This window comes from Fringilla coelebs (assembly GCF_963513975.1).
Source record: "Fringilla coelebs genome assembly, chromosome: 13".
NCBI lineage: Eukaryota > Metazoa > Chordata > Aves > Passeriformes > Fringillidae > Fringilla > Fringilla coelebs.
In genome coordinates, this window is record NC_140039.1 from 5,434,827 (window position 1) to 5,450,519 (window position 15,693).

The 15,693-nt window shown below is 49.1% G+C and overlaps 1 protein-coding gene across 3 annotated transcripts in view; it reads left to right on the top strand.

Annotated features, from left to right (window-relative positions):
• The first annotated feature begins 1,470 nt into the window (after positions 1-1,470).
• Positions 1,471-15,693, top strand: part of RNF123 (ring finger protein 123) — a 47,709-nt gene continuing 33,486 nt past the window's right edge. For 2 of the 3 annotated variants that reach the window (XM_084214344.1, XM_084214346.1), the window contains exons 1-15: positions 1,601-1,693; positions 3,869-4,062; positions 5,088-5,172; positions 7,158-7,237; positions 8,033-8,130; positions 9,278-9,332; positions 9,666-9,751; positions 10,490-10,576; positions 11,054-11,121; positions 11,977-12,102; positions 12,812-12,926; positions 13,741-13,845; positions 13,976-14,101; positions 15,271-15,363; positions 15,556-15,629. In XM_084214344.1, coding sequence (XP_084070470.1) covers positions 3,981-4,062; positions 5,088-5,172; positions 7,158-7,237; positions 8,033-8,130; positions 9,278-9,332; positions 9,666-9,751; positions 10,490-10,576; positions 11,054-11,121; positions 11,977-12,102; positions 12,812-12,926; positions 13,741-13,845; positions 13,976-14,101; positions 15,271-15,363; positions 15,556-15,629 — 1,280 coding nt within the window. In that variant the 5' untranslated portion in view covers positions 1,601-1,693; positions 3,869-3,980. Of the gene's footprint in view, positions 1,560-1,600; positions 1,694-3,868; positions 4,063-5,087; positions 5,173-7,157; positions 7,238-8,032; positions 8,131-9,277; positions 9,333-9,665; positions 9,752-10,489; positions 10,577-11,053; positions 11,122-11,976; positions 12,103-12,811; positions 12,927-13,740; positions 13,846-13,975; positions 14,102-15,270; positions 15,364-15,555; positions 15,630-15,693 lie in introns of those variants that run through there. The other variant, XM_084214345.1, reaches the window with a different exon arrangement.

Below are 15,693 nucleotides of genomic sequence, written 5' to 3' on the forward strand. Positions count from 1 at the left end.
AGAAGCTGGTGCAGGCCTCTTCCACACAGAATCCCTTGTTTATTTCAGGTAAATTCTTCAGTCTGTTTGGATCCAGTTGAAGAGCCAGGACAGTTTCTTGACCATGTCTTAGATAACAGTGCAGTGTTTGCCAAAGTCTTGGGTAAGTCCAGACTTGTGACTGGGAGGAAGATCTGCCAAGTTCAAGAGCTTTCCCAAGGTGGTTTCTAGATAAAGGCTGTTTCTTGAGCTCCACCAATGCTATAACCAAATGAATGTGTCAATTGTGGATTGTTTCCTGTACCTGACCTGAAGGTTGTATGTGAGCTCAAGAACTGTATCAAGTAGATTGTTGTCATATTTGCACACAAGTAAATATTGACAGAAGCAGAGAAATTCTGTTGCTTTCCAGAAGTGAATTGTTCAGCAAGTCTACATCTCCACTGTGCCCCAGGGTCGGGTGTTAAGATGGAAAGAGTGACTGAATTGTGTGCTGTTGTGATTTCCCCACACCTTAGGAGAGTGAAAGACTGCGAAGTTATTGCTTCTCATGCAGAAACCTTTACATTTCGATGAGTCTCCCGTGAGAGGCCTGGGTTTAATAGCAAAGAGAAGCCACACAAGGTCAAACTTCAGGACATAGAGCATTTTGTTCCCAGTGGTCCTGTGGCCACATACTTTTGTCAGGCCTGAGAGAGCCTCCAGTGCACTTTATAGTGCTGGTGAAGTGGAGTCGGGGCCAGAAGTGGGGCACGGTACATGGCAGGTCCTGCAGCAGCATCGGGGCTGCCTGTGGATATTTGGGGCCCAACACTGCAGGCTGGAGCAGTCTTGGATCCACACGGGCCCAGGGGTGCTGGAGCATCTGGAATTTTCTGGATCTGGGGAGACATGAGAGGATCCTGATGGCAGCTGGCTGGTGGTGCTGGGGCTGCTGGAGTTGGTGCCAGCAAACTGTGGGACCTGGCACAAGTTGCCCAGAGAAGCTGTGACTGCTCCATCCCTGGAAGTGTTCAAGGCCAGACTGGATGGGGTTTGGAGCAACTTGGTCTTGTGGGAGGTGTCCCTGCCCATGGCAGGGAGGTGGAATTAGATTATTTTTCAGGTTCCTTACAGCCCAAATCATTTTGTGAGTCTATGTTTCTATCTTGAAAGTGCTAGATGCTCCAGTCCATGCTCCCTGGACCCTTGTGGATCCAAGACTGCTCCCACAGCAATGCTGGACCCAGAATCCCCACAGCCAGCATGGACACAACCACAGGACCTGCCGTGGACGGTCCCCCAGTACACTGATCCCACTCCACAGGCACAATAAAGCGCACTGAGAGGCCCCACGCTCCTGTGTCGGCTTCCTCCTCCTCTCTGTGCAAGGGCAGGTGCGGGGTCTGGCCCAGAGGGCCGTTGTCTCCCTGGGTGTCGGCAGCGCCTGCCCTGGCCTCCCTCGTGCGGACTGGCCTTGGCCGCTTGCCCACCTCCACGGCCGACAGCTTCGCGTCTCGGCGGCCCCGACACTGCTCGGTTTCCTCCGGAGAAGTTCACACAAGCACCGGGGGGGTCTCTGCCGCCGGTCCTTCCCCGGGGTAGGGCACCGCGGCCCGGCCCTGCCCGAGCGCAGAGAGAGTCCCGCCCGTCTCCCGGCAACGCGTCCCGCCCGCCCGCCATGGCCCTCGCGGGTCGCCGTAGCGGCGGCGGCGGCGGCGCGGCCGGGCCGGCGGTGAGTGTGGCGGCCGCGGGGCCCGGTGCCGGCAGCGCGGGGGCTCCCCCGGGGCCGCGGGGGGCTCGGGGCACGGCCAGCTCGGGGAGTGTCGTCCGGCTATGCGGGAGGCGCCCGATCGGGGGGTGGCTACCGCGCCTCACGGGTTGTAGGCAGGTGTAGGGGGTTCTCGGCTTTGGGGTGTTTGTGGGCATGGAGAGTCCTTCCGGGTTTGGGGTGTCTGTGGCTGCAGGGAGTGCCGCCCGCTTTAGGGGCTGCCTCTGGGTTACGGGGCGCCGCTGGGCTGCGGGGTGAGTCCGGCTTTGGGGCAGGTTCCAGGGTGTGAGCAGGGCAGTGCTGCCCGGTGGTTGTGGGCTGGGGGTGCCGGCAGGTTGGGGTGCCACGGGGACACACGCCTGGGATGAGGGCAGGGCAGTTCTGTGATCCGTGTCGGGCTGTGGTGTTTCCCCTTGCCTGCTGCGAGTCTCAGGGCTCGGCCGGCAGCTGCCAGACAAAGTTGTGTTGGCCGGCCTGGCATCTTGGCCTCCTCGCCTGCCTCCTGTCGCCTCCACTTCAGCTCTGGCTGCTCCTGTGCTGTGTGTTCTGCCCTGCTGCTGGAAGCTGCTTGCTTTTGCGGAGAGAAGGGAGTTCAGCCCGGGGCCAGGCTCAGAGCAGGGCGTCTTTGCTTCTGTGAATCGCACATGGGGCAGATGTGTGTCCCCCTGCTCTGCCCTTTCTCAGACCTGTTGAAAGCAACATCTGCTCCAGCTGAGCAAGCACCCTGGCACTGCAGCAGTGCCAGCACTGCATCTCATATGGTGCCAGTGTGGCATGGCTGCGTGCTCTGCCTTGGGCATTCAGGCTGTTTCAGCAGCGCTGGTTACCAGAGTGGCTGCCTTTAGGAGAGCCGTGGGCACTCCTGACTGCCCTCGGGTGTTTTTAACTTGTTCTGACAGAGGTGAAATCATGTCATGTATCGAGTACTTTTAGGATAGTACACATTGTGCTGTCTGCTCTGCTTTGGTAGTAAACGATGAGTTTCTCATTATTGTTTTATCTCTTGTTTTGAGTTCCTGACGCATCATTCAGGGCCTTTGATCCAGGCTGGTTTTTGCTTTGTTCCCGCTGTTTTGCTCAGCAGCGCTACAGGAGGGAGGCCAGGCAGTGTTGCTCTACTACTGAGTGCTGGGGTGGTCCTGAGGAAAGGGGTTTTAGGAAACCCTTTCCCAAGTCTAGCTGAAGCTCATGTGGTACTTAGGTCACTTGGCACTCCTTTTCTGGAGTCACTAACTTTTCTTGGGTTTGCCTTAGTTTCTGCTGTGCATGAGATTGCCAACAAGCATTTAATTCCTTCAGCCTTTGCTCCTGTTGCATCTTCCTGTTGCTCTGTGTGTCATAAAGTGCTTTGACAGATGGATGCCCAGGGAGAGTCTTCCAGCAAGGGTTGGCTGTGGAACAGCTGGAAGCAGGAGCGGGGTATAGCCAAACATTTGGGAGCTGGATGGAACTCGCCACTTGAATGTATTCTTTTTGTCCTGGCACATGTCAGCTCTGATAGAATTCTAGTGATACCAGGAAGGTTCCTGAATCTGTAGTCTCATGGTAGATTTTTACTTGTAAACACTATTGTATATTACCTGTGTCTGCTTTTGTCCCCGTGACTCTGGGTCTTTCACTTTATAGTCAGTGATATTCTATTGCAGTCCAGTCCATCTGCATTTGTCTCATTCCTTTTTCATCTCTCTTTGTTTTGGGTAATGGAATAATCTAAACACCTGCTAAACAGAAGACTAACCAGGCTCATGTTGCTGTGCTAAAGAATACAGAGCAGGAGAGAAAGGCAGAAGTGTTTGTCAGGACAGGAGCAGCAGTGCGGCGTGGGTCCCAGTCTCAGCGGTGTTTGGCAGTGTGGTGGCTTGGCCTTGTGCTGGCCCAGTGCTTCTGGCCCAGTCTTGGTGTGAAGGTTGCCTGTGTTTCTGGCTTGGATGTGCCTGTGCCTTTGTTTGGAGTGGGGTTTGTGTGGCTGTCTGGAGTGTGGCTTCATGGTTTGTCTGCTTTGGCAGGGTTTTGAGCTGTTGGACAACAGTGGGACTGAGAGCAGGGTCAGCAGTGAGTTGGTTTGGGGCTCTTGTGTAATGTCATTAGGACATACAAGACTGTGGCTGTTTTTTGGCTTATCCCTGTTGTTTAATGCAGGTAAACCAACCTCCAAGAAAGGGAGAAGTCTAAAGGCATCATCCTCCCCAGAAGGTTTTGTTCTAGGCGTCTGCCCATCTTATGTCTGCTCTGGAAGTGGTGCCTGTGAAGAATGACGTCGAGAGGTGCTGGGACTGCTTTCTCAAGGAAGAATTACAGGCTGAGCACTGAGCCAGAGAAGTCCAAGGTCACAGGTAGGGTCCTGTACATGCCCTGTGGAAACAGGAGCACTGTGAGTCTAGGGAGCATCTCTTGCCTTGCTTGAGATCAGCTGCCTTCCAGTTGCAGTTACCTTGGTAGTGTGAGGTGTAGGTGGGCTGAAACTGAGTAAACCCTCAAAGTGAGGTGAGATTTTGGATGAGACATTCCTGCAATACTAATGACTCCATAAACTCAGGTCACAGAGCCTTTTCTTCAGCACACAACCCTACCTCATAAGGCTGGAGAATGTTTTGTTGCCTGCCTGCTAGCTGATTTAGGGAGTTCCCCTTCCAGGATGAACAGCTTGTCAAATTCTCAAATGAATCCTTTTCTGGGAAATTCTGCTACCTGCCAGGCAGTCTGGTTTTTTTTCTTGGTGTCACCAATCCAGCACAAGTGTGCTTATGAGACCACAGATCTGGCATTTGAGGGCATTGTTGCACTCAGAAACAAGGAATGCTGCATCAGTGTGACACTAAGGGTTGTTTAGTGAAGGTGAGGCACACATCATTAAAGAGGGTTCTGGGTTACATGAGGTGAGCTGCTCCTGCAGCCTTTCCATCTCAGCATCTTTTATGTGGTTAAGAGACATCCTGGATATGAATAGGACATCAGAAATTGCAGTAGTGTTAAGATTATTTTTTTTTTTAATGAAATTGGATTCCTACTTTCAGCTTTTGGCGTTACTTTAGCACTGCAGGAAGTAGCACAGCAGGATTCCTGAGGATGCACTTCCACCTGTGTGGAGCAATTTATAGGCTCCCAGTTGCTATGGCAGAGCAGCTCAAATTGAAAGGAGTCTTTTTTGGGGAGATGCACCCAATAATGCTGGATTCTGGTTCTGCTAGTGAGGACAGTAAGGTGATGAATGACTGCTTGAAGCTGCATTTTCCATTGTGTTGATCAGCAAACATGAACATAATTTACCCATAGTTACCAGTTTCTTGCTTATACATGAAATTCATGTTTGAGTTTACCCCAGACTCTCTAAGCTTATTTCCTCTCTGTTTCTCCCAAGGGATTGTGAACAGCAGGCTGCTGAATGATTATCTGCATCGAGTCTTTACCAGTGCTGATGGGAACCAGCCTGCAGCTGCTTACAGGTATCAGACTTCTCACTGCCCAGGTGGCCAGCGATGCCACCTCCAGATAAACAGCACTGTGTGAAAGGAAAGATCTTTTAGTGCCACACAGTGATCTTTGTTAAAAACACAGCAGCTCCATGTTACAGAAACAACTCTGAGGTCTGCTCTTTTACTGGCTTTTTCAAACTGCAGGGCTTGTGAGGAAGGATTCTTTTTTGCATGAAAAATCCAATATTCCAGCACTATACTAGGCAATATTTTTGAAATAAATAGGCATTCACCTGATTATTCCTGTTCCCCCTTTGCTTGTAAGGAAGTGCAAAATACACGTGTCAGGTGCAGGAATTAAACATAGTGCTCTCTAACTTAAAGGCAAGACTGTTACTGCTCCATGCAATATCATACATTTTCCAGGCTGTGGAACTGGTGGTACTTTTATTAGGAGTCACCAAAGGAAGAGAAACACAAAATTCCTGTATAGTGACTGTTTTTTTCCTATTTATTTTCAGTTCTCCTTTCCCTTTTATCCCGGAAACTTGTAGTGTTGGATGAAAAGAATTCCTCTTGCATCTCTTTTGCCAGAGGCAAGTCAGGCAGGTTCAGGGCAGGTAGGAGTGTGGCAGAGGGAGGCAGGCCTGTGACTCCTGCTGGTTGGCAGTGCTGCAGCATGGCTGGGGTCACATTCCACGGGCTATACTTAGGACTGCCAGCTCCAACGTGAGCTCAGAGCTGCTATAAATAGTTCCTGGCCCTCTGGCTCTTGGTGAGCCGGGGTGATGGTGCGGGGGAGGCAAAGTGGGTCATGTTACTTTACCACAAGCTCTCCTGCCAGAAAGCCTTGGAACACTCCATCTGCCTGAGCATTTTGGTATTCAATATTTCTGATTTCTTTGTCTGATGATTAATGACTTGAATGCACAGAATTGATAGTTGGTTGGATTGGTCTCTTGTTTTTCCTGCCTTCCACCCTTTTTCCCTGGACGTGGCTACTTGGTAGAAAGCCCAGTAGCAATCAAAGAGGTCTTGGAAATAACATTTGCCATAAGAGAGCAACTTTTATGGTATGACATCTTGCCTTTAGAGGCCTGAATTCTTTATAGAGGAGCTTACTGCAGACATCTCTCTGCCTGTCTCATGCTTTTCCACGCTCCTTCCACAGCTCCTCCTTCATGCCAGTGCTGATTAAGCCACCCTTCTCATGCCAACCAAAGCTGATTCTTTGATTTTACTTCTGTGCATCTTCACATCCATCAGGCTTTCACAATGCCTCTCACCATTAGGGTGAGAGGGAAATCCCTAGTCCTGGAGAAGTGAAAAGTTGTTTCCCAGATGGCTTTGGAAGTGGGAAGCTGGGATAGGAACAACTAGTGGTTCTCACAGTGAAAGGAGGCTCTTGTGCAAGGATCTGCTAAATAAACTATCCTTGAGAGGAGAGAACCAAGGAAGGGCAGTAAGTTCTCTAGAACACTGGCCCAAAGGGGATGCATGAGAGAATTTTCAGAATGAGAACAAAATGGTTTTAGCTGTTTTCACAGCAAGAGGATGCTGGACTAGCCTGACCTTTGTCTGAACTGCTACAGCTGCTGCTGTGGTCCTCTCTCTTCTTTTGTATTACAAAATACTTTGGGGAAAAAAACGAATCCTGACTTAGGCCATGTTGGTATAGTGCTGACTGCAGCAAAGTCATGTCCATAGTTTTTGGTAGTACAGCTGCTTTCTTGCTGCCTTGTATCACAGTTTTCTTACTGTCACAAAACACTCCTGGGCAGACTGAAGACTGTAAGATTCTTTGTTAACTACTTGGCTTCTTTGTGCTGTAATTGGTCCTTCCTTCATTCATTGTCCCAACACAATGGGCAACAAATTCCTTAGATTCATGACATGAAACAGATCGACATAACTTCATGGTTCATGTCCCAGCACAGGACACTGGTCTGGGCTGCAACTCTTGAAATATTGAAGACAAAGTTTTTTGTAAGAGCTGCTGTGTGTTTATTCCCTAGGAAGCACCTGACGTTCCAGAACCTGCAGGAGCACCTTGAGCGACTGCTGGCAGAGGAGAATGGCTCCGAAGACAGCAGAGGTAGGAGATACTGCCCATCCAATTTGTGCTTCTTGCTTGTGCTGCTTCATTGGGGAGGACAAGTTGTATCTTGAAAGGCATTTCCCTGAGTGAGCGCTGTAGTGCCTCCCTGTGCTCTAATTTATTGTGCTTTTAAATCCTGCTTGTGAGGGGCTCATCAGCCAGCCTTGTAGCAGGTTTGTTTGCAGATGGAGACAGATTTCCAGGCTAAAATGTCTGGGAAATCAGTTTTGGGGGTATTTTACTGATAATGATATGCAGAGCCATTGCTTTGACCAGGAGTGTGCAATGCTATCATCAGTGAGAGATGCAAAGGCTTGTTGACAATTACTGCATGTTGGTCTCTGCTGCAGGTATTCACTTTGGGCCTCAGGCTGTACCCTGTGTTCTTACTACCGTGGTTTCTCTGAATGAATCAGGATGTGGCAAGATACAACCTTGCTCCCCTCCTAGAAAGGCGAATTTTTCTTGCTGGCTGCAGTCAAAGTGTGACATGTTGGCCAAACATTTGGCACAGAGTTTAGCCTTTGAATTTTGTCAAAGTAAAATTTTCAGGTGATGTGGAAAACTTAACGTGGTCTGAATGCTGCATAGCTGAGTCGCTGTGAAGACTTACTTTTAAATCTCTCTCCTTTTCTGAATTTCTCAGGGTCTAACATAGGCAACACTATCATAATTTTCCTCCCCTGTAGCAAAATCCAGGTGCTGCTGCAGTCTGGCTAGAGGTACCCAGTGGGTAAACTGGTAAATCCTGCACAACTCTCCCCAACAGGTTTTCTGCAACTCTTGTTTCAGATCAGGTAGCAGAGGGCCGGCTCGGTCCCTCCACTGTGGTTTTGGACCACACGAGCGGCTTTGAGGGGCTCCTGCTGGTCGATGATGACTTACTTGGGGTGAGTGTGTTGCTGGACACAGCAGAAAATGGTTTTGTGGGACTAAAAGCACTTGGGGCTTCTTGGTTTGTTCTTTGTAGTGGATCCCTGTCAGTGGCTTTGTAGCGTGTGGAGTTTGCCCTGAAAGCTGCAGGATCCTGGAGGAAATGAGCTCTCCTGGGAAAAAGTCTAGCAGTGCCACAAAGTGTCAGCAAGGTCTGAGTGGGGCTGTGAGGAAGTGAAAGGACTACCCTGGCCCAGGGGCTCGCTTGGATAAGCAGCCAGCTTTCCTGTCCCTCCCTCCAGCAGGCTGCCTCTTCCTTCCTTCTGGTCTTCTTAAAAGGCTAGAAAGAGGCTGAAGCTGAGGTTTTCCTTTCTCCTTTGTTTCCACTAATTACCTGCTTGCTCCTTAGTTGATGTTCCCCTTGCAAAAAGTCAGCTGAAAGAATCCACTGGAATTTAACTCTTTCCTACTTCAGTAATTTCTGCATTCCTCTCACCCCTTCACTGAGCAAGCACATCCCTGCTCTTGAGCTGATTCCCTCCTTAATTTATGCCTGCTTTTTAGCCTCTAACAAATCAGGCTGCCCTGGTCTCCCCTTTCCCTTTAACCACCTGGTGTGGATTACTTTGCCTGTACCTAGAATTGACCCACAGAATGGATTGAACTGTCTGGTCTGCGAATTCCTTGTTCCTCTTCATGGTGTGTCCCAAGTTTGCAAGAGTCAGGATTCAACACAGCTCAGTCCCTAGGGAGCATGTTACCTGCCAGTCCTGGCCTTTGGTCTGAACACCTTGAATCTGTAGTTTTGTTCTAACTTGTCCAGCATTCATATATCTTTCCCATAGCATAATCACCTTTGTATACACTTTTGTACCAATTCACTGGGAACCTGTCTGTCAGCATGTTGTCCTTGTACTGCTGCCATGCTGGGTGCTTCACTGGGGTTTGTCAAGTACAGATGAGCTGTGGGAAGGACCCTGGGGCCAGCTGGCTCCAAGTGCAGCTGCTGGGGTGGGGAGGATGTCCCTTCCTGTCCCTATACTGTCCTTGTGAATAGCTCTCTGTCTTGCTTTGGTTTTGAGCTCTAGGACAGAGGGAATGGGAAGGACTGAACAAGCCTCTCTTTTTGACTGACATTAAAATATCTTTTGTTTGTTGGTCCAGGTGATTGGCCACAGTAACTTTGGGTCCATCAGGGCCACAACATGTGTGTATAAAGGTAAGGAGATGAACCAGTGCTGCTTTGAGAAAAGACCCTGGGAGGAGTGTATGAGGCATTAAACAGCTGGAGAGCTCAGGAAATCTGGAATATGTGCCAGATCTTGAGCACCCTCTTCCCCAGTTCATTCACTGAACTTCTCCAAGGAATGAGAAGGATGGGGGATTGTGTGATGCCAGAATAAAGGGGTGGGAGGGGAATCCTGGGGATGTCCTGAACCTCCTTTGTGTGCCACATATATTTCTGTGGGAGCAGTGTCAGGTTCAGCTTCTCTAACAACAAGCCAGGGGACAAGAATTCACTGTGTGGCATCTCTTTCTCTTTTTCTTTCAGGGAAATGGATTTATGAGGTGCTCATCTCCTCCCAGGGACTCATGCAGATTGGCTGGTGTACTCTCAACTGCAGATTTAATCAGGAGGTAGTATAGTTACTCTGGGGGATGCTCCTCCACTGCTTTTTTGGTCAGTGTAGAGCATTGCATTGGTGCTGTGCCCTGCTGGCATGCTCACCAAAAATGCCATACACACACACAAAATGCCAGGCCCACTATTTTAAGAGTCTTTTACGAGACTCTTAAAACTGACACCATAGAATGGTGCTCAGTGGGAAAGCCTGTGCTGGGTGTGTTGATGTGCTCTTGTTGCATGTAGAACTGCTAGATACTGACTTTCAGCTGGTATCTTCCCCAGAAAGTGTGTGTGTCTGCAGTGCTGGCAGCCTGTCCCTCGGGATGGGCCTCAGCAGCTGGTGCTACAGGGCTTTTTTTTGCCCAGGGGACGGTGAGATGTTGTTTCATCTGGGTGGGATATTTGGTGCTGGAAAGGGATGTCAGCTGCAGGATTTCACGAACTTGTCACTCTCCAGTATGTGAGAGGGGAAGTAATGGGCATCCCAGGGGGCTGCTTTGATAGAAATGAGAAGTGTCAGATGCCAGTACTCTTGTTCTGACCCAGAAATAAGTAGGGAGTGGTGCATTCCTCTGAACCAAAGATCACAGGCCACTGGATTCATTCCTAGAGTGAGGATTTTTCCCAGGCAGAGCATGTGTGCTGTCAGCTGCTCTCCCTGTCTTCTGGTCTCCCCCTTAAAGGTTCTCTTGCAATGAGAGGAATCCTCTGTGCCTGGTCTGAGTCTCCTCTTTCATGCTTTGGTGCAGGAAGGCGTTGGGGACACGCCGGATTCGTATGCCTATGATGGGAACAGGGTGCGCAAGTGGAACGTGACTACTACAAACTATGGCAAAGTGAGTAGCTGTCCCCCAGGAATGGGATGGAGAGGAAGGAGCAGAAAGCAGGTGACTCTTTCTGCTCACTGGATTTTGCTGGGCCTTGTGAAGTGCCCTCAAGCCTTTCTCCCTGCTTCAATCTGTGTACCAGCACTTGTCTGCACTTTAGGGGTGCTGGACGTGCTGTCTTTGTTTAGCAGCCCCAGCAGACTGATTCCCAGCACAGTGCTGCTGTTGGTCCCTGGAAGGCTCTGGTTCTCTGTAGCACATCAGAGCATGGTGCATTGTTGGGATAAATGTACATTCCTAGAACCAGAGGGGAAAAAGATCCCAGTTGGGCTTTAGAAGTGCCTAAAAATGATGTGAGCTGCTGGGAAAAGGAACTCTCTCTTCTTTAACCCTAAATCACAAGGGATTGGTTGGATTGCAGTCTTCCTTGTGATGTGGGAAAACCCTGGAATTATGTGTTTAACCTCTTCTCTCCCTTTCCTACAGTCCTGGGCAGCAGGAGACATCGTCAGCTGTCTGATAGACCTTGATGAGGGCACCATTGCTTTCTGCTTGTAAGCATCTTTGCCCCATTCCTTGATTGGTTATGTCTGTGTGTAACAGAAAGGTTACCTCACTGCTCAGCAGGTTGCTGACCCCTATTTCTGCTCTCTCCCTTTTATGTTCCTTGGTAGTTCTGGCCTTTGTTTTTCTGTCTTTTGTTCAGAAACCATCTGAATAGGGTGTTGGGTCTCAGTTCAGTTTAGTTGAAAACATTTGGCAGGAAGATGTTCAAGCTACAAAATCTTTGTAAAGTTTGCCAGGATTTTAGAGGGAAGGGCATATCTTGTGATGCTTGATGCCACACTTGGCTTTAATTGATTGCTTCTGTAGTCAGTGTAAGACCTTGCCTGTCCTAAATTCACAAGGAGCTGTGAAAAGGTTGATAAATTTCCAGTTTCCAGCTCCCATGCACAATGAGAATTGTTCTCTGGCCCTGGCCTGCAACAAGTCAGTTGCAATTAAAAATTGTTAGATGGTCGGTGTCATCTTTTATGGAGGAGTAGATTGAAAGCATTATCCTTGATTGCCACCAACATCAAATAGATGAGACCAAAAAATCATATGCTTTAAAATGTCCTGCTGCTTTAGTTATCTCACAGATTTGGGTTGCCCTTGAAGCTGAGTGGGCTCTGCATGTTGTGTGGACCCCAGTGCCTTCCCATGCTCATATGAAAATGGGAGTGACCCTGTGCTTCCTGTGACTGTCACTCAGCAGAGCTGTGACATTTGCATGTGTGCCAGGTTGAGAATGCCAGGAGGCATGACTGACTGGTGTGTCCGTGTTGGCAAGTTGATATCTGTATTGCCCAGCTGACCTCAGGCCCCTCCTGCTGTGACAAAAACCTTGTGGGTTTTCCTTCTTTCAGGAATGGCATATCTCTGGGAACTGCCTTTGATAACATCACAAGGGGTGCTGGAATGGCTTATTTCCCTGCCATCAGCCTCTCCTTCAAAGAGTCTGTTGCTTTTAACTTCGGAAGCCGTCCACTCCGATATCCTTTAGGTGTGGGGAGAGGAGGTCTGAAGGGGGAAGAGCCTGTCCTGAGACCATCTTTGGAGGCTGTAGAATATACACACCTGACTGCAGTTCACTTTCTGCTGTCAGCACTTGTGTGCAGAGCTGAGTCAGGGAGAGAAGAGCCAAATATCTCCTTAGCTGAAGCAGGACTCCAGGACACAAACACAGGTTTCTGAAATAAGAGTTGCTTTCAGCTCTGAGACAGCAGTTGCTCTACAACTGGGAACTGCCTGCTCCCAGACACTCAGATGATGCAAAATTCTTACTCAGCAGTTTTGGAAACCCTAATGCTGATGTGCTGCTGAGCCTTTTGGTCACTCATCTCTTTTACCCCAGCCATATGGGACTTCTGACGTGGTATTAGTGTTGCCTGTTGCTGTGTGAATGCTGAAGCCTGGAGCTCCTGTCAGAGCAGTCCTGGCTGCGCCTGTTGATGGCTGTAGTGGGAGCTCCAGCTGGTCTTTCTGATGAAAAAATATTTCACACCAAGCAGAAGTAGAAGACTTTCTGCTTGCTGTATGGAGGAAGTGGAGATAAGAGCTTGTGGCTTATCATCCATGTAGAAGGCACTATGATTTGAACTGGGACTGGGTACAAAGTAAAGCAGACAGAGTCTCTTCCTTAGAAAAGACGAAAGAAGTCCCAGAAGGATCAGATTGCATTTTCCCTTAACACTTCCCTACTTATCCAGTGGAAGGTTACCGGCCCTTGCAGGATCCTCCCGTGGCAGACCTGGTGAAGGCTCGGAAGCTGTTGGGATACCTGAAGAATGTGATCCATATTGGAATAGATGTGACGGTAGGCTGGCACCCTAGGGTGGATCTGAGGGGCACCATGCTGGGAAATTGGGCTCTGCTCTCCCTGGCACATGCTGCCAGCTCAGATGTTTCCATACACCCGAGAGTCTAAATGCTTGCATGGGTCATGCGTGTCCCTAGAGCTTTCTGGCTTGCAAAATGGCCTTCCTGGTAGTTCCGGGACTTGATTTAAGTCATACTAGGCTTTGTTGTTCTCAGTCCTATGAAGTTTGATTGCCAGTATTCAAGAAGTGATGTTTGTCAGGGTCACAACTGCTGCATTTGATTTTGCACCCTTGAAATCAGTTTGTTCATATCCTAAGCTTTTTACTGATGTCCTGTTCAGTAATGTGATGAAATTTTGGCAGGTTTGCCTTGAGGATTGTTTTGACTGTGGCACTATTTGCTGGAAACACTGTTCTCCACTAGGATGAGGGATGATCTGTTTATGCCCAAAGCATAGGGAATGCCATATGTTATGGTCTTGGCTCGAATGAAGGCCTGCTTTGCTAGTTCTCCTCCTCTGTAGGTGTTCCCATTTACAAATTATCATGTAAACTTGAGCCTTTTTTTAGAAGAACATTGTCAAAGTGCCTGCATGTGGTTGATAGTGACATTTGGACTGCACTACAGCTTTCCAAAGGAATAGGCCTGGCTCCTTTGGCATTCTGAATTGCCATGTTCAAGGTTTTTGGTGCAGTCAGGCATGGGACAGCAGCAGTGGCTGCTCCAGGCATGTGGTTCATTCAGTTGTTGGTGTACAGGTGGATTGGGCTGGATCCAAGCTATGTGTCTTTCTGGGTTTGTCATTGCAGGAGGGGAAGCTGGTGGAGAAAGACACATCCATGTGGCAGCTGCAGGGAGAACCCACAGTATTGATTACATTAGCTCACATCTTCAATTATTTCTCCCCTCTTATGGTGAGTTTTGCCTGCCCGTTGCCAGCTTCTGTAGTGCTTGTTATTGCTCTTGCAAGGCAAAGTAATCCCCAGCTTTTGCTGGGAGGTGACTGTGTCATGGAGGAACGTTGACCTGCCTCTCTGTCTGCAGTGCAAGGTGTACCTGGTGGAAGATGTGCTCATGACCTTCCTGTTGAGCATCCTGGAGCGAGGAGGGGCAGTGGAGGCCCACCCCCTTATTCAGCAGCTGCTGGATCTCATGTGGCTTCTTATGGAGGTGAGTTGCTAGGGTGCTGGTTCCTCCCTAGGGATCCCAGGGAGACCCTGGGAGGTGCTGAGGACAGGAGCCTTCCCTACAAAATGCTGGTAGTGTTCAGTGTCTTTCTCTTCTTTTTTCTTTGTGGTAGACCACCCTCTCAATTAGCTCATCTGGCTGCTGCTGCACACCCAGGCACTGAGGGTTGAATGCAGATACTGGCAATGTGTTAACCAGGCATTTCTAAGCTTCTCCTACTGCTAAAGGAACTGATGATGGTGAATAACTTCCTGTTTCTGGAAACATCATGTTTATCAATAAGAATAGTATTCTGATTGTTATTAATGTGTATTTGACTGTGGAGGTCTTAAGTGCTGCCATGTGCTGAAGAGATTGTTCAGAGTGTGTGGGACTAGGGTAGAAGTCTGCAGTGCACTCTCACCATCTCCAGCACTGCTGGGTCAAAGCCTCCTCCAACTTCCCTTCCTGTCCATGCTGGATGAGCTTACTCCTTCCTGGGACACGTTTGAGGCAGCTGGAAAGCTGCTGCTGCTGCTGCTGGAGTGCTTGGGTGGTTACACAGAGCCAGTCACTGCCAGGGATCTGCTTGGAGACAGCACGTCTGCCCTTTGGGGTAACAGTTTGCAGATGTGGGCACTGGCCCAGCCAGCTGCCATGAGAAATTTAACAGAAGAATATCATGACTGCTTCAGGCCCACCATCTTAGCAGTGAAACTGGACCCTCTGGTAGGACTGCTGTGTTTGTGGAAGAGTTGGCTCTCATCCTGCTGGTTGGCTATGAGTTGAATTCAAACAGACAACTCTTCTCTCATCATGTTTACCCAAGACTTACTTCTTTCTCTTCTGGTTAGTTCTACCAACACTGTGTCTTGGGTAGAGTCAGGGAATAAGAGGACTGGTGACTGCCCAACAAATAGGGCCTGGGACTTTGGCCTTTTGTAGGTGACTTTTGGGTTGGACTTCCTGCAGAAGCTTATTTCCCTCTAGCAAAGCACTGGCACCAACTTCTGCTTGGACTGTCTCCTGTGGAGTCAGAGGGACACTGTGGGTTCAGAGCACCTGCTTTTTGGGTTCAGAAATGAATGCTTCCTTCCAAGATCTCAGTCTGGGAGCTATAGCTGTTCCTGACTCCTTGCTGTTGTTCTTAAATGTGTTTCTTATTTTCTCAGGAGTATGAAGTACATGAGTGCCTCAAGCAGCTACTGATGTCCCTGCTGCGGGCTTACAGGTTCTCTCCCATCATCCCAGACCTGGGATTACAAGTGAGTTTGCACTTCTGAATCCCCAGGAATCTGTGACTAGCCAGCTTCTGTTATGTCCCCATGTCCAAAGGTACATGATGTTTTGGATCCTGTAGTTGTTTGATCCAAAGATGGCAGTTTTGTCACACTGTAGCCACTGGAGAGTTGTATGTTCTGCAGATGGAGTCACTTTTGCTTCTTCTGTTTTCCTAGATCCACTACCTCCGGCTCACCATTGCAGTCTTGAAGCATGAGAAATCTAGGAAATACCTACTCAGCAATGTTCTGTATCCTTTGTGTCTCTTCCTGTCTCAGTTTTCCCTTCCCTCAATAATGCAGTCGAGGACACTT